Here is an 18,476-nt window from a genome sequence, read left to right as displayed (position 1 = left end):
TCAGGAGTTCAAGATGCTGCTCTGTTTAACGTTCATTGATTTAAAGAAGGCCTTTGATTCTGTTGTGACGGAAGCGGTCATGAAGCCCTAGCCAATCAGGGCATTCGAGCCCAATACATCAGGATCCTCCGTGAGCTGTATTGCGGATTCACTACCAGGATCTCACCATTCTACAAAGAAGTGATCGTTGATGTCAAGAGAGGGGTTCGGCAGGGTGATACCATTTCACTGAAACTCTTCAGTGCACCCTCAAGAACGTCATGCGACGACTGGAATGGAAAGGAATGGGAGTGAAGATAGATGGTAGGCAACTACACCACCTCCGCTTTGCTGATGACATTGTTTTAATAACACCAAACATCAGCCAAGCTGCACAAATGCTGACCAACTTTGACCGTGAGTGTGGAAAGGTAGGACTACAGCTGAATCTTACGAAGACAATGTTTATGAGAAACAGCCTCGTTCCTGATGCCTCATTTGCTCTCAATGGAACAACCATCTCCGAATGCAACTGCTATGTGTACCTAGGTCGAGAAGTCAACATGACAAATGACCTGGCACCCGAGCCGCGCAGGAGGAAGAGAGCGGCTTGGAACCCCTTCAGGAACGTCGAAGAAATAGCTAAGAGGACGAAGAACCTCTGGCTCCGGGCACATCTCTTTGATTCATTCCACTGTTCTTCCTGCATTAACATATGCCTCAGAGACCTGGGCCCTACGTAAACAGGATGAGAATGCTATTCGGGTCTCCCAAAGAGGAATTGAAAGAGCTATGCTTGGAATATCACGTTTCACTCAAATGAGAGAAAGAATCTAGAGTTTCGACATCCGTCGACGATCAAGAATCAGGAACGCTGTGTCATTTGTCAAGGTGTCAAAAATCAGATGGGTTGGTCGCATAATGAGATTTAAAGACATCCGCTGGACTACAGCTGTTACTGACTGGATCCCATGGGATGTCAAAAGACCACGTGGCCGCCCACCTACAAGATGGTCAGACTTCTTAATCAAGTTCATGAACTTTGAGGTTCTTCATGTTCCCAGAGCGAATATAATACTATTCAAGAAAATGCGTTAAGTCAGAATCACATTACCTCATTATCAGTTATAGTGCGATTTATCAGTTTAATTATATGCTTGGACAGATATAATGACATCAGAGATTCTGATGACTTCCATAATTCAAACACATTGGCAGAGCTGAAGAGAAATAACAGCAGGTAGGGTGGTTTCCTAACATGCTGCTGAGATACCAGAAATAAATGAATGAATCATATTGGCAAAGCAAAATGAAAATTTTTAGCACTTTCATTTTAATCAAGTGAAATTTAAAGGCAAACATATACAATAGAATTCAAAGATAGATAGTTTCACCATTGTTAGACTTTAGTTGGCTCTATGAATATTATAGGTTACCTGCAGCGAGTGGCCTGTAACTTCTTTCAAGCTTTCTTCCAATTTTAATATTATCAATTTATTTTCTGGATTAATTCCAGATTGATTTCTTCCCAATATCATTTTGTGTAATATTGCTTAGAATGGACTTCTTTGTCCTGTGACTGATATAGGAAAGATTTTAGTATTTTTGTCATTGAAAATGCTATTAGCTATTCATTTGTTGTATATGATTTTTAATATGCTGAGTTAAGTACATTATATTATATTTTTGATATTTTCAAGAGGTATGAAGGGATGTCACATCTTGTTTAAAGCACTTTTTATTCATTATTTTGATAAATCATATGATTTATGTCATTCATATTGTTGATATGGTACTTTTTTGCATACATTGAGCATCCTTAAGTCCTTGGAGTATATCCTACTTGGGTTTGCTTTATAATTGTTCTTGTATATTGAGTTTGGGTCACACTGGGCGATGGAAAGGGGTTACTCCAGGCTTTACACTCAGGAATTACTCCTGGCAGTGCTCCGGGAACCATATGGAATGCTTGGAATTTAACCCGGGCGAGCCACATGCAAAACAAAAGCCTTACCCTTTGTACTACCACTCCAGCACCTACTAATATATTTTCGAGGAAAAACATGTCATATTTTCAATGGTAAGTTCTAAAACATGTTTTGTGTGTTGTCTCAATCTGTTTAGTATCTGGTCAACAATTGCTTTAAAGTTATTGATCAGACTAAATGTGCTTCTTTAATGTTCTGAAACGTTAAACAGCAGAATATCAACCTCCAACCACCATTCACTACTTCCTGCCCAACTTTCCATCTCTAACACCTAGAGCCATGGACCAGTCCATCCTTTCACCTGTTAGATATGGATCAGGGATTTTGCACACACACACACACTCTTTCCCACTCCCAGTTCCCAACTCCCTCCTTTTACTAATCCCATCAATAATATTAAAGTCTAGCTCCAGACAATTAAAACAGGGGTAATGCATTTGTCTTGCATGCAGCCAACCCTATTTTGATGCCTTGCACTGCTTGTGATCTTGGAAGCATCACCAGTAGGAATACCTGAGGAGATATCCATTCTGAACACAGTCAGGAAAAAGCTCTGAGAACCACGAGTGTAATGAAAACCCCTTCCCTCCAAAAGTCCATCTTCAGTTTGATAGTTCCTTCAGGTGAACCTATGAGGAACCATTACAGCAATGGCCAGTCCCTAAACTTACCGGCTTAGAGCTTGAGACCTAGTGTCATCCCATATGTTCTGCTGAGAAAAAAATAACATGGCATCCATGACTGACAAAGACAACGAGACTGATACTATAGACAAGAGAACTGAGTTGGTGGCCAACCACTGGGAGTTAGCTTAACTCTTCGTATTCACAAAATAACTGTAATAATTTTTAAAAGAAAACTGCTGAAGGGATCATCTACTTGAATGTATTGGGATGGAAATCTTCAAGAGCATTAGAAAGTTCAATGCAACACAAGGATTACATCAATCTTCTTGCTGTTTACTGAACTGAGGAAATCGGTGAAACAGTGATCCGATCAATGAAAAAACAAACCAAACTTGATGAAAAATATCTAAGAATTCAAAGAGAAGCAAAGGAGCTGAAGAATATAGTGAAAGGATTCAAGAGTTGCATAATGAAAGAAGCAGGAAATAAAAATTGGTGACCTCAAAAACAAGACACAGGACACCATCATAAAGTATAGGTCATGGAGGGGATGGAGAGATAGCACAGCGTATAGGGCCTCTGGCTTGTACGCGGCCGAACCAGGTTCAATTCCCAGCATCCCATATGGTATCCTGAGCACCACCAGGAGTAATTCCTGAGTGCAGAGCCAGGAATAACCCCTGTGAGGTCATGGAAAATAATTTGGGGTAAGAGAGATCATAACGTGACTTGGGCACTTCCCTTGCATACAGTCAATCCAAGATCAATTCCCAGCACCCTGTATGGTCTCCCAAGCACCACCAGCTGTAATCCCTGAACAAGAGCCAGGAGTAAGCCCTGAGCAGAGCTGTGTGTGGTCCCCAAACAAATTCAAAGCCTATGAATGTCTAAAGAGGTGTATTTTAAAATATTTTTATTGTAGACGGTATATGCATACAATATATTTCTATAAGCATTTTCTATAACCATTCCTATACTTATATGTAGTGTCCAAGGTCCTATGTCACATAGTATATTTTGGGGCTGACCTCTCATGACAGGGTAAATAAAAATAGGTCAAAGAAACAGATATGCCTTACTTCTCTTAAAAACCATTCTAAGAGCTGCTTTCATTGCTTTATTTCTCAGGCTATAGATCATTGGATTAAATGTTGGGGGCACAATAGTATAAAAAATAGTGAGCACAATGTCAAGAGCTGTTGGATTGTCAGAATGAGGTTTCAAAAACTCAAAGAAACCTGTAGAGGCAAATAACAGGACAACAGCAAGGTGGGGAAGGCAAGTGGAAAAAGCCTTAGACCTGCCCTCCGCAGATGGCATCCTCAGCACAGAAGAAAATATTTGCATGTAGGAGTAACCAATAAAGATGATACAGCCAAATGACATCAGAGTGAAGAAGACCGAGACCCCAACCTCCCTGAGATAGTCATTAGAACAGGAGAGTTTCAGGAGCTGGGGAATATCACAGAAGAACTGGTGAATGACACGGGGACCACAGAAGTGGATGGAGAAAGTAGCTGCCGTATGCATGACTCCAGAGAACGTCCCACTAATCCAGACACCAGCGATCCCATTGGCACAGGTTCTGATGTTCATGATGATGTCATAGCGCAGTGGAAGGCAGATGGCCACGTAGCGGTCATAGGACATCACCGTGAGCATGGCCATCTCGGCAATAGCACAGAGAGTGAGAGTAAAACATTGCGCCATGCATTCCCAGAGGGAAATATTTCCACTATGCCTGAAAGAATTGCATATGAATCTTGGTACCGTCACAGAAATATAGCAGAGATCCAACATGGAGAGATGCTTCAGGAAGAAATACATGGGTGACTTCTTGAGACTCTGATCCATTGAAATTGAGAGGATTATGAGAATATTTCCAAATAAAGCCAACAAGTATAAGACCAAGAACAGAGAAGCATAGAAAATTTCTAGCTGAGGCTTGGTAGAAAACCCCATGAGAAGAAACCCACTGGCAGTGACATTAGTCATAGTCATTCTTAGTTTTCAGCTGATCTTGGCCTCAGATGAAGATAGGGACTCTCCACAGAAACTTTTTTGAAGTGCAGTATACACTACTCAATAAAATTTGGTAAAGAGAAGTCAGAATCACGTTTCCTCATTATAAATTATAGAGCTATTGATAAGTTCTGTGCAGTGATAATGACATCAGTGATTCTGATGATTTCTCTAAGTTAAAAATATTGGCAAAGCAAGATGAAAGTTTTTAGCATATCCATTTAAATCAAATCAAATTCAAAGGCATACACCCACTAGAAATTTAAAAATATATAATTTTATAGATGATGTAAATATTATATTTATAAAATAGATATAATTTTTTGACAGGACTATGAAAAGTTAGAAATTTTATGATATTACCTACAGGTCCTAGTCATGAACAACTCCTTGAATTCTGTATCTGAGCTACCTAGACTTTCTTAGTAAGCTTTCTGATTGTACATCTGTCAAGAGCTACTTATTTAACAGAAGACTTCAAACAGTAGGAATTTTGTTTCTTTTTTTTGGGGAACCATATGTGGTTCTGGGGGTTGACTGGATGCAAGGCAAGAGCCTTCCTCACTGTACTATATCTCTAGCTTCACTAAGTAATTTTTAAAATTTAATGCAATCCATAACTGAGGAAAACTAAGCTTATTTAAAATTGGTACAGCAACAAAAGCCATGAACAAATCCTAAAAGTGCATTAAAAAAATTAACATGCAAGAAAAGTATGAATATATATTACCATTTTTTTAGAAATGATATAATCACTTTTAGGACTAAACATAGTAAATATAATTTAAGATATCAAAAGTTTTAAATGCATAACAAAAAAATTAGAAGACCACAGAATAAGAAGATAAAAGGTTCAAAGAAAGTAATTATTTCTGAATGGCAAGTACATGGTTGTATATTATTGACAGATTCATTAGCCTCACTCAAAAACATCTGAAATAACTGGATCTTCCTTTTCAGATTTTCAGCATTATTCCACAAATTAATCAATAATAATTTACTTAGAGTCGAGGAAGATGAATTTTGTCCCTTAATCTTGTTCCAAGTAATTGTACTAGAAAATTGTTCAACTCTTTTCTTGATAGAGATGACTGAGCTTAGAAGAAATCATCTGAACAACATTTAATCAAACCTATTACGAATTGATTTACTCTCGTTTTATGTTTAAAGTGATATGCATTTGTATGTGTGGGATGTATGTCACAAGAGCCTTAAAATATAATAAAAAATCTTAAAGGGTGATGCTCTAGGTTTATAGATAAATTTACTCTCTTAGACATTTTCTCTTCCAGCTGAAACTCACCAGGTCAGTAGTTGATGTCTTCAGGTATTTCATGTCTGCTTTATATGGAAAACATTCCTTATTTTTTTTTACCCGGAAGCTGAAAAAAAATTATATACTTGAAAATATTACTCATTTTGACAAATGAACTGTTTGGGTATTTGTTAATTCATATTGTCAATAATACAAAAGCATGAATGAAATAATACATTTTATTTTTAGCTTCATTCTTTTATATATCTTTTTGTCCCTTGAGAACATATGTAATGCATAATTTTATGTAATATTGCATAAGATATACATACATTTATATATTCAGCCGCTTGTAGGGTGTTAAAATTATCTTTGTTGCATTGCTATACAAGTAATGATCTAACCATTATTTAAGCTATTGCTCTATGTATGTGTGTGATACCAAGGATAGCACTGTAGCACTGTCCTCCCGCTGTTGATCGATTTGCTTGAGTGGGCACCTGTAACATCTCCATTGCGAGACTTGTTGTTACTATTTTTGGCATAATGCATATGCCACAGGGAGCTTGCCAGGCTCTGCTGTGAGGGTGGGATACACTCAGTAGCTTAAGGGCTCTCTGAGAGAGGTGGAGGAATCGAATACAGGTCGGCCACGTGAAAGGCAAATACCCTACCCGCTGTGCTATTGCTCCAGTCCAACTTAATGCATATATATGCAAATGTAAAATGTTTACCAACTACAATTACATAATCTAGTTGGCAAACTTATTTGTCTTTTTTTTAACCAAGGGTACAGCAGGAAAAAAATGAAGGAACATCTTAGACATCACTTAATGAATTTTGTCCTTTGTTAATATCTCTTAAGTTGGATGATTAAATATATATACTTTTATTCTTAAATAAAATCCCCCAATATTTCTAGTCCTTTCAATGTAGCTTCAGTATTTTATATTGGCCTTTCTTCTTTAATTTCATGCTTTATTTGTATCAAACTTATTAATTTCTTCTGACAAATAAGTCATCAAATTTTGACACTTCTGTTATAGGTTTAGGTGGATATTTCAAAGCATAACAAATGTTTCATAAGATTAACAATTTCTACCAGTTATTCTGGTTGTATGTTTTTTCTATAGTCTTAGCAATATAAAACCATTCATTCCAGCATTTTTTGGATTACTTTCTCCATCATTAATTCCTGAATAAAATGAAGAAATTAATAAGCTGGAGAGTCCTGTTGTGAGAACAAAAATGTCTCTCTTTTGATCTCACATTTTTAAAATCTTTTATTCTTAAGCTTCTGATTAAGATGTGAAGTAGACTCTCTGGTGGCAGATGTGTTTCTGGAAATCTTTCATGGTTGTTAAAAGCCTACTAGTAACAATTTGGTAAACTATGGTGTGTCAATAATGTAATATTTAAAAATAAATCAATTTTTAAAAACTTACAGCATTAACAAAAAAGATATGCAATTTTCCTCTCTGAAACATATGATATATTCTGTTTTAAAAAGTGTTTTTCATATTTGAACTGTTTACCTCTTATTATTGATATGGAAATGTTTTCACATCTTTCGTATATCAACCTTCTAATAATGAATAGATACTATGAATGCAAAGATTTTAAATGTCACTGTATCATCCATTCAGACTGATTCCTTCATGGAGGTTATACAAAGAAAGGTAGCACCACGGAGGTGAGAATGTGACTTCAGAAAATATTTTTGGAATGACAGGACCTGACAAATTTTTATTCAAATTCATAATATCCATAAAAATGATCTGAATTCATACATGTACTTTAAAATTGTGCTCATTGGTGTATCAATCAGAGTGTATCAATCTCTAAAATCTTTCCTTCTAGAATCTCAGATAACTCACCAGAGCACATTCAAGAACTTCATCCATCAAGAGAAGAACAAATGGTCCGTGTCAGCAATTGGTCTTCATGATCAGTCTGTGAACAAAATGTGTCTGGTAGGGCAAAAAAAGAAGGCATTTTCAATCTATTTTTGACCACTAGAGGTTAGATTACAAAGAATCTTTGGCAGCAGCAAAGCCCCTGGGTCTAATGTCTTCTTGGCCAACTTTGAAAACACCTGGGACCAATCCTGCAATTATATACAAGTATTGTGTGTGTGTTTTTTATTGTGTTCATATAATGATCACACTTATTTGGGGTTATAGTTTCTAAACTAAAGTTACTAGAAAATATTTTGATTTACGTTTTAGATTCATTATCCAATAGAGACTTAATTGATGTAATGAATAGATAATATTCAAAATTTTGTATGACAAGTTAGTGATATTATATGTATAGGCAATAGTACCAAAGGAATATTTCCTAGTATTATACTACCATATTCCAACAATTTTATTCTGAATAGGTAAGTAATTAATAACTGTTTAAAATAAAGCCTGTAAATTCTATCCTGGAATCACTGCACAGCAACTTGGGGTATAGAATTACTTTCTGTTACTTCATTGGGCTCATTTCATGCTCTCTGGAGAAGACTGAATTCTTTCCTGTGCTTGTGTTTTTTTCCCCTTTTCCCTTTGACCAAAATGTACACATGCATGTTTGCATACACACACACGTTGGCAGAAAAGCCCCTTTTGGTCTGCTTTGAAGTGCCACACTAATCCCTGGGCTGGGGTCCGGGATGATCCTCCCAGATCACTAAGCTCATGAAGCCTGTTGCAGTGCATATTTATTGTGGGTTAATAATGACCATGGCACAGGACATTTCTGGCAGGTGTGTGGTGACAATTGAACCACTGTAATCACACAGGTAAGGTGTGACCCTATCTATAGAAAACACATGTTTGTTCTGACCACTGTGAGTTCGTGACTGTGTAGCATTTCTCCCCTGTATTCCCAGCCTATAAAGCCATGCTCGTTGCCTAATAAAACTGGAACTGCTTGACAGGACCCCTGCCATGCTCATGTGCGTATTTCTCAGTTGTGGAGGCGGTGACGTAGGAACATGCTCTTTTCCCCAGACCCCTCTTTTTAGCAGAAGGGTAGCTTGGCTTGGCCCTCAAGTCAAGGGGACCTGCTCGAGGAGGACTGTGAAGATAGCCCAACACATACACACACACACACACACATATATATATATATACATATATATGTGTATACATATATACATATTTACACATATGTACACAAAGTTAGTGACTTCATTTCTATATAAAGTGATTGTGGGAATATGGTCAATGGCTGAACACCAAAAAATGGTTAAGCAGGATAAACTCAAGATAGGCATGGTTTTTGTGGTATGCCATGGGTCCACTAGTCTCCCAACTCTGAGGAACCCTCTCTAGTGGTACAAGGCCGCCTTCCCCCTGCAGAATCCCTGGCAGCTGTGCTCATGCCCAAACATCTGCACCTTGTCAGCAGAGAACTCCATTGCTTCATAAGCTCTGTAGAATTCCAAACTGCTGAAAATTCCAAGCACAATGATCTTCAGGCTGAGAATTCTAGGGTCTTCTTGGATTGGGGGACAACAACCTCCCCCAGCATCAAGTACTTGCTTGAGGCTTGACAGTCACACCCACATCTCACAAGCAAGGTCATGGAAACGGACTGCTCAGGTAACTGTTTTGGAGTTTCTGAAACACGTGACCATATTTGTGACTGTTCAGCTTCTCCAAATTCTGCAATACTGGCATCCTAAGAGGAGCACATTAGACAGGAAAGTAACACAGAAGCTAGCTAAGCTCCACAACAAAACATTAACATAGAAGGCTCAACTAGCAACAGAGAGCAACCAAACCCTCAGACAAGAACTTAATGACCTCATGAGGAGATAAAACAATTTTTTTTCACAAAGTATTTTTAATAATTCTATTAGCCATGCTTGTACCAAGTAATAAAAAAAATAAAAAAATCTAAAAGCCTTCCTTCTACATTTGGGGACAAGCAAGTTGCCCTCTCCAGCCACTTCAATATTGTTATGGAAGTACTTGCCATAGCCTTTAGGCAAGAAAAAGATATCAAGGGTATCCAGACAGGAAAAGGAAGAAGTCAAGCTTTCATTATTTGCAGAAGACATGATACTATAGTTTGAAAATCCTCAAGATTCTACAAAAAAGCTTCTAGAAACAATAGTTTTACATAGTAAACTCTCAGGTTATAAAATCAATGTCCAAAATTCCGTGGTATTGGGCAAAAAGAAAGAGATTATTTATAAAACAATCTCATTCACAATTGTGTCTTAGAAATCTAGTACCCCAAATCAGCTTAATTAAATAGGTGAAGGTTTCATGGAATAAAAGAGGACACAGGGAATGGGAGATGCATCCCCTGCTCATACATCGTAAGGATCAAAATGACAATAGTCCCCAAAATATTATACAGATTCAATGCAGTCCCTTTAAGGATACCAGTGATATATATTTTTTTAGAGAAATAGACTCCTAATGTGCTCCTATTCGGATTTCAATATTGCAGAATTTGGAGAATTTGCACAGTCACAAATACGGTCACCTGTTTTAAAACTCCCTGAAATTCATGTAGAACAATAAACCCCAATGAATAACTAAAGCAATTCTTCTTCCAAAAGAAGATGGGGGGATTTAACTTCCCCAACTTTAAACTGTACTACAAAGTTGCAGTAATTAAAACAGTATGTTATTGGACAAGAAACAGACCCACAGAGCAATGAAACGGAGTTGAATATTCTGTCACAGACTCTCAAATATCTGATCACTTAATCTCTGACAAAGGAGCAAGAAATATGAAGTGGAACAAAGAAATTCTCTTCAACAAGTGGTACTGGGAAAACAGGACAGCTACATGAGAAAAAAATGAACTCAGACCTCTGTCTCATGCCAAGAACAAAAGTCAGATCAAAATGGATTAAAGACCTGAATATCAGACCTAAATTCCTAAGATCCATGGAGGAAAATGTAAGCAGAACCTCCATGACATTTAAGCAGAAGGCATCTTTAAAGGTGAAACACCACTGACAGAGCAAGTGGAAGAAAACAAAAACAAATGGGACTCCATTAAATTAATAAGTTTTTACACCTCAAAAGAAACAGTGAACAAAATACAGAGGGCCCATGGAATGCGAAAAATCATTTACCCAATATCCATCATAAAAGGAGAAGTCAAAATAGTGTTAAAATATATGGTAATGATATATGAACTTGCTAGACCCCATCATAGTAATTTAGTTATTAAATTATCCTTTCATTTTATTAGCATGTATACCTACAAATATATCTATATTGATGTTATTTTATATACCTTTATTATTATGTATTTATTGAAACTTTTATAAGCATTTATATCATAGGCTCTCAGTGACTACATTGTTATATAAACATTTCTTTCCCCAAACTTACAAATTAATCCATTTTATCTGAAGAGGCCGAGTAATTGGAAAATGAAACTTTCACAAAGACTGCAGCATATCTGTCTGGAGACTGACAGTGCTGATTGAAGACAACTGAAGTTATAAATGTCCAAAAATACTAAGAATTACAGCACATTTTTTTCAATTCTTATGCTATACATTATTGCATATCATTTTATGGAAATGACCAATGACATTAACATATATGAGGTATAAACAAATGAGCAGTTTATCCTACATATGGTATATTCCATCATTATCATCATCACACAAAATGATTAGGAAAAGAAATCATGTTGACATCTTCAGCATTTTGAAACTTACATTATTATCACACTTGGTTTGTGTATTAAGATTTAAGTTAAGATATTCACAGAAGTAATTTTTAACTAGTACATATATATTCCGAGGTCTAAGTAATTTTATTACTCATGTAGCACAAATAAAAAGACATGTAAATCACAAAGTATTTGCAATTTGAATTTTTGATTGATTAAAACCCAGGATATTTTGAAATTTTCGCACAATTGACAATGAATAGAAGTAAGTGTCTCAACACAAGAGGTATGCTACTCTTCTCTGAAAAACCTTACTTATAGCCAACTTGATAGCATTATTTCGCAGACTATAGATCATTGGATTGAAAGTTGGGGGAACAACTGTATAAAGGATAGTAAGGAAAATGTCTAGAGCAGTTGGAGAGTCAGAATGAGGCTTGAAATATTCGAAGGCACCAGTAGAAAGGAACAACATGACGACAGCGAGGTGGGGGAGGCAAGTGGAAAAGGCCTTGGCTCTGCCCTCCGCAGATGGCATCCTCAGCACGGAAGAGAAGATGTGCACGTAGGAGAACCCAATAAAAAAGAAACAAAGAAGGGCCAGGAAAGCCACAAAGGCAGTGACACCAACCTCACCCAGATACTCATTGGAGCAGGAGAGTCTCAGGAGCTGGGGGATATCACAGAAGAACTGGTGAATGACGCGGGGGCCACAGAAGTGGATGGAGAAAGTAGCTGCCGTGTGCATGGCTCCAGAGATGGCCCCACTCACCCAGACGCCGGCGACTCCATGGACACAGGTTCTGACGTCCATGATGACGTCATAGTGCAGGGGCAGGCAGATGGCCACGTAGCGGTCATAGGACATCACCGTGAGCATGGCCGTCTCCGCAACAGCACAGAGGGTGAAAGTAAAGACCTGTACTATGCATTCCCAGAGGGAAATACTCCCACTCTGAGTGAAAGTGTTGTAAATGAATCTTGGCACAGTCACAGAAATGTAGCAGAGATCCAACAAGGAGAGATGCTTCAGGAAGAAATACATGGGGGACTGGAGACTGTCATCCAGGGAAGTGGTGGTGATGATGAGCATGTTGCCAGTTAATGCCAATAAGTAAAGAATAAGGAACAGACAAGCATAGAAGATTTCTAACTCAGGCTTGGCAGCAAACACCATGAGAAGAAATCCACTCATCGTGTAATTCGTCATACTTCTTGTGTTGGCTGTAGGACACGATAGACAATCTAAAATAGATAATTTTAATAACATCAATGAAGTACCTGAATATGTAGTGAAGAACTTTTTCATTATAAATAGATGCTTTATATATTGGTAAACATACTGACAAATTTAAATTGTCTTTGTGAAAGGAGTAAATATTTGCTCTAGATTATAATGTTTTAATAGCCAACCTCAAAGTGAGGTTGAATGAACTTGACTTGAATGACAGAATTGACTATGGTAATATGTATTAGATCATCATGGTCACAGTCCTCCCGTTGTTCATTGATTTGCTTGAGCGGGCCCAGTAACGTCTCCATCATGAGACTTGTTGTTACTGTGTTTGGCATATCAAATACGTCACGGGGAGCTTGCCAGGCTCTGCCATGCGGGCGAGATACTCTTGGTAGCTTGCCAGGCTCTCTGAAAGGGGTGGAGGAATCGAACTCGGGTCGGCCATGTTGGCTGCTTGTAAGGCAAATGCCCTACCGCTGTGCTATGGTAATGATAAATAGATATAATGTCACTGATTCATTAGAGTAAACTTGACTCTGAACAATAAAGTTGTCCTGGTCGCTAAAGATATGTATTTTTAAGGTATACTTTGGTGATCTATTTATTTTGAAGTTTCTCTTCAAAAACTTGTATACTGGACATTGTTAACACTGCATCTCCAGAGTCTTTAGAAGAAAGCCTGGTAATAACCAGTACGTAATTTGAAGTGTAGAATTGAAAATTTATTCCCGTTTAAAATAGCTAACATTTTAACTTTTGAACATATGAGGAGTGATATCACAGCAGGTAGGGCGTTTGCCTTGCATTCAGTGGATCCGGCAGACCCAGGTTTGATCCTTTACCCGTCTCAGAGAGCCTGGCAAGCTACCGAGAGTATTTCCCCCGCAGAGCAAAGCCTGGCCAGCTACCTGTGACGTGTCTGATATGCTAATCATAGTAACAATAAGTCTCACAATGGAGATATTACTAGGTCCGCTCAAACAAATCGATGAACAACTGGAGGACAGTTGCTACAGTGCTTGTGAAAGGAATGAACATTGACTATGAAGCTTCACTGTCACTGTCACTGTCACTGTTCTCCCTTTGTTCATCAATTTGATCACAGTAACATTGTGAGACTTGTTGTTACTGTGTTTGGCATATTGAATACATCACAGGTAGTTTGTCAGGCTTTGCCATGCAGGCAAGATACTCTCAGTAGCTTGCTGGGCTCTCTGAGAGGGGCGAAGGAATCAAACCTGGGTTGGCCTGGTCGGCTGCATGCAAGGAAAATGCCCTACCTACTGTCCAATTGCTCTAGCCCAACTATGAAGATTATACATTTTAAAATTTCTATTTCAGGAGACTAACACCCAAGAATAGCCAAGATAACTACCAGGAGGTTTACTCTATGGCTTGGAGGCCAGCCACACATGCTAGGGGAAAGGCAGCTCAGATAGAGAAGGGAGCACCAAATAAAGGGTGTTGGCAGGATCCTCCCAGGATGGGAGAAGCATACTGAAAGTAGACTATAGACCTAACATGATTGCCAGTTGATCCCTCTTTTGCAAACCACAACACCCAAAAGGAGAGAGAGAGAGAGAGAGAGAGAGAGAGAGAGAGAGAGAGAGAGAGAGAGAGAGAGAACAATAGGGAATTCCCTGCCACAGAGGCAGGGTGTGGTGGTGGGGATTGGGGGTGGGAAGGACACTGGGATCTGTGGTGGTGGAAAATGAACACTGGTGGAGGGATGGGTACTTGATCATTGTATGATTGAAACCCAAGCACAAAAAATTGTAAGTCTACAACTGTACCTTATGGTGTTTCACTAATGAAAATTAAAAAAAAATTCTGTTTGTTTCAAACAGAAAGAAATATTAAATAGGTTTGATTATATAGCCCAGAGGTAAAGTCGTAGGCTTTCAAGTACCAAAAATGGTTTTATGCTTTTGGTTTCATTTAGTTTTAGAAACTCCCGGTGATGCTGGGGGCCATTCCCAGCTCTCTTTCAGGGGTTTCTGAGAACCAGCTGAGAAAGGACAAAGTGTGGGATTTCTGCACACAAGCACACTCTTGTCCTCAACTGGGTTTGATCCCTTGCACCAGGCAGTTTCTGAGCATTGCCAGTGATCACTGGAGGCCCTTTAGCACCTCCACACTGGTTCCCTTCATCCTCAGCTTGGCAGGATCCCGGGGGCACCTCACACTGGGCCCATGAGCACTTCTGAGGGGGGTAAAGTTGCTCCCTGGCATTGGAGGACGCAGCAACACCGCACCCTAATGCCTAGAATTAAAAGGGACTGCTAAGGACGTAAGTGATAGTTTTACTCCACAAAATATTTCTGCAGTACAAGGAGTTTCTCTTCCTATTTTTAATTAAAATAATGTTTACGTATTCATTCTTGCTTAAAGTTCTTAAGTAAACATAAGATTCTTTATATGCCCTCAAAATCTGTCTTTTGTTTTCACTCGATTTTACAGCCTGTTTTCCACAACCGAAGGAGAGTCACCAGAGCACACCTAGAAATTTCTTACCTCATCATAGGGACGAGGTGTCAGGCTCAGAAGCTGAAACTCAGATCGAAGTCATAGCTCTGCCACTCAGTTCCTTTCAATAGAATGTAGTCTGCGGAGAGGAAAACACGAGTCCATTTCAATCCTTTGGCCATTGGGGGCTAGGAGGAATGTGCCTTTGGCAGCAGCAGAGATACTGGGTGCTCTGGGTATTGGCAATTCTGTGCAACACCCAGGGGTCCAAACTTGCAATTCTATTGGGTTTTCTTGCAATGCATTTTTCTGTTGAAGAGATTTTAATGATCACACCTACTTACTGGAGGTATCGCTTTATTTCTGTTCATTGAATCACATCATAAAAACATTATGAGTTGTGTTTTGATTGTAGAATATTCTACAAGACAAATTAATTTCTTTAATTAATTTTATTGACTATAACAATTTAATTTACAGTCTGATCTGGGGATAAAACCGAGGCTTGTAATTTCCCTTTTTAAAAAATGGGGTAAAAATAAATAATTTATTGCCAATTTAACAAGGTTTTATAGTATTTAAAAATTTTAATATTTATATTATAGATTTCAATACACGGTTATAGTAGCATTAAAGTTTAAAGCACTATGTACAAATTTACTTCCCCTAACCAAAGTATCCAAGCAAAATATTCTAGAACCTCCACTGTCCCTAAGAGACCTATTATCTTTCTTTTTCTTCTCCATCTCTTTCCCACTTTCTTGTACTCTGAGTTTTGTAAAGCAAGGCCAAGTATTTCTTATTGTTCCATCCTATCCAATGTTATTCTACAATCTTGGCCTATCTTTCTGTATACCACAGAGAAGTGAGATCATCTGTTTTGTCATTTACCTTGTGACTTAATTCACTTATATAACTTCCAATTCCATTTACATTGAAGCCAACTGTCTGATTTCATTTTTTCTAATATATCACACTATTGCATTATCTATATAATAACTTCTGTATCCATTCTTCTGTTATTGGATATTTGAGTTGTTTTTAAGACCTTCCTATTGTACTAATCATTGCAATAAAATAGTTGTGCGTAATTATGAGGTAAAGGTAAAGGCCCTCCCGTTGATCATTGATTTGCTCGAGCGGGCCCAGTAACGTCTCCATTGGAGACTTTATTTTTACTGTGTCTGGCATATCGAATACGTCACGGGGAACTTGCCCGGTTCTGCTGTGCAGGCGAGATACTCTCAGTAGCTTTCCGGGCTCTCCAAGAGGGGTGGAGGAATTGAACTCGGGTCGGCCATGTTGGCTGCGTGCAAGGCAAATGCCCTACCGGTGTGCTATCGCTCCATGTTAATGTTTTTCTTGTTGTTGTTGTTTCTGGGGTAGATGTCGAGAAGTTGAATTGCTTAATCATATTGGAGGTCTATTTTTACTTCTATATGAAATATTCATAATACTTTCCATAGACACTGAAACTGCCAACATTCCAACTAACAGTGAATGAGGGTTCCTGTATCACAGCACTGGTCGTTCCAAAATTTTGAAATATAGGACACTGTTACAAATGTGACATGTCATCTCACTGTCATTTTATTGATTGGTTTATTTTTAATTTTTTTGCTTGTCCCTGATAACAGCAGACTATGAGAACATCTACATGTCTGTGGGTCACCTGTATGACCTCTTCAGGGAAGTGTCTGTTTATTTTCTTCAATATTCTTTTTTTTAATGTAAGAGTACTGCTATTTATTCAACCACTGAATAGCTGATTGAATTGTGCATGAACTCCACTATCATTTTCAAAAAATTGGTGATTTGTGAGGGGGTCCATATGCTGGACAGCTCTGAATATATTTCCCTGATAGCACAGCGGGTAGGGCGTTCGCCTTACAAGCGGCCAACATGGCCGAACCGAGTTCGATTCCTCCGCCCCTCTCGGAGAGCCCGGCAAGCTACCGAGAGTATTGGATATGCCAGACATAGTAACAACAAAAGTCTCCAATGGAGACGTTACTGGGCCCGCTCGAGCAAATCGACGATCAACGGGAGGGCCTTACTTTATTAATAAATTAATTAATATATTTAATGAATTTTGTTCCAATACTATGTTCTTTTATCACAGGTAATTGCAAAAGATTGGAAGATTAAAATCGGGCACAAAACAAGAGTGTTTCCTTTATCAAGCTATAATCGGTGTACACTCAGATCCTTGTCACAACAATTAGGCAAGAAAAATAAATCATTGAGATCCAAATGGTAAACAAAGAGAATACCATTATTCACATATGGCATGATAATATACATAAAACAAATTAGAACGCGTCATGAAAGGGAAAAAAGTAAAAAATTTTAAACATATGGATAAACATTGAATATTAGGTTAGGCTTACAACGTGGAGAATATATTTCAGAGGACAAAGTACTAACATTTCATAATATAAAAAAATTAAAATAGCACATCAAATCATCCAAACATCAAATTATCTCTTACGAACTATACTTCCACAGATATCCTTTTCTAAGTGACAAAAATTTTCAGAATCATGCCTTTACAGTCGTGAGAGTGGAGCTGGAACATTGCAGGCCTGAGACCAGATTGCCAACATTTGTAAACAATGGCGCCTAAGATATAAATGTATAAAATATAATCCTATTTTTCTGTGGCTTTTCAGATTATTTTATTACTTAAATATTTATTCCTTATGTATATCCAGAGTAACCCCATAATCTGAAGAGGCAAAGCAAATGGTCTGTGGGACATGTTCAGCGAAAGTTTTGCAGGTCCAAGTGGAGCCTTAGGGGGATTGGTAGAAAGTTATAGAGCCCGAAATGACTAGTGATGTTAAAATCAGAGTGATCTCATCAATTCTGGATATCATGTATTGTGCAAAATTCAGTGAAATTAGGAAAATGAAGTATGAAAGTTATATCTGTTTTCCATCATCGCCGCATAAATTACTTGGGAAACAGACTTAAGTTGATTTCTTAAACATAGTGAAATTCGCATTATTTCCAAATCTGATTTTGTAGCATAATCACGAATCACGACCATCCTGTTATTCGTCGATTGCCTTGAGCAGGCCCCAGTAACGTCTCCTTCATCCTAGCCCTGAGATTATATTTAAGGCTCTTTAGGAGAATGAGACCCATCATTGTTACTGGTATTTGTCATATTGGGTACGCCACGGGGAGTTTGCCAGACTCTGCTGTGTGGGCAGGCTACATTCGGTAGCTTGCCAGTTTGTAAAAAGAAGGAATGAAAT

The 18,476-nt window shown here is 38.1% G+C and overlaps 2 protein-coding genes across 2 annotated transcripts; both read right to left on the bottom strand.

Moving 5' to 3' along the window:
• Nucleotides 1–3,649: 3,649 nt before the first annotated feature.
• On the bottom strand, nucleotides 3,650–4,594 carry LOC130040222 (olfactory receptor 14J1-like). Its single transcript, XM_056132234.1, has one exon. The coding sequence runs from the start codon at nucleotides 4,592–4,594 to the stop codon at nucleotides 3,650–3,652; it is 945 nt and encodes a 314-aa protein (XP_055988209.1).
• A 7,190-nt stretch (nucleotides 4,595–11,784) lies between these two features.
• Nucleotides 11,785–17,010, bottom strand: LOC130040221 (olfactory receptor 14J1-like). The gene is made up of 2 exons (XM_056132233.1): nucleotides 17,000–17,010; nucleotides 11,785–12,724 (listed from the first exon to the last, which is right to left on the bottom strand). Exons 1-2 carry the CDS (start codon nucleotides 17,008–17,010, stop codon nucleotides 11,785–11,787), a joined length of 951 nt encoding a protein of 316 aa, XP_055988208.1.
• Between the last annotated feature and the right edge of the window lie 1,466 nt (nucleotides 17,011–18,476).

Source organism: Sorex fumeus, unplaced genomic scaffold (genome assembly GCF_029834395.1).
Source record: "Sorex fumeus unplaced genomic scaffold, SorFum_2.1 ptg000094l, whole genome shotgun sequence".
In the NCBI taxonomy this organism is placed as follows: domain Eukaryota; kingdom Metazoa; phylum Chordata; class Mammalia; order Eulipotyphla; family Soricidae; genus Sorex; species Sorex fumeus.
The sequence above is the reverse complement of the archived record's forward strand: the minus strand, read 5'-3'. Positions and strand labels throughout refer to the sequence as shown.

Bases quoted from the DNA above. Each gene is read 5' to 3' on its own strand.
- LOC130040222 (XM_056132234.1), bottom strand. From the start codon at position 4,594: ATGACTATGACTAATGTCACTGCCAGTGGGTTTCTTCTCATGGGGTTT.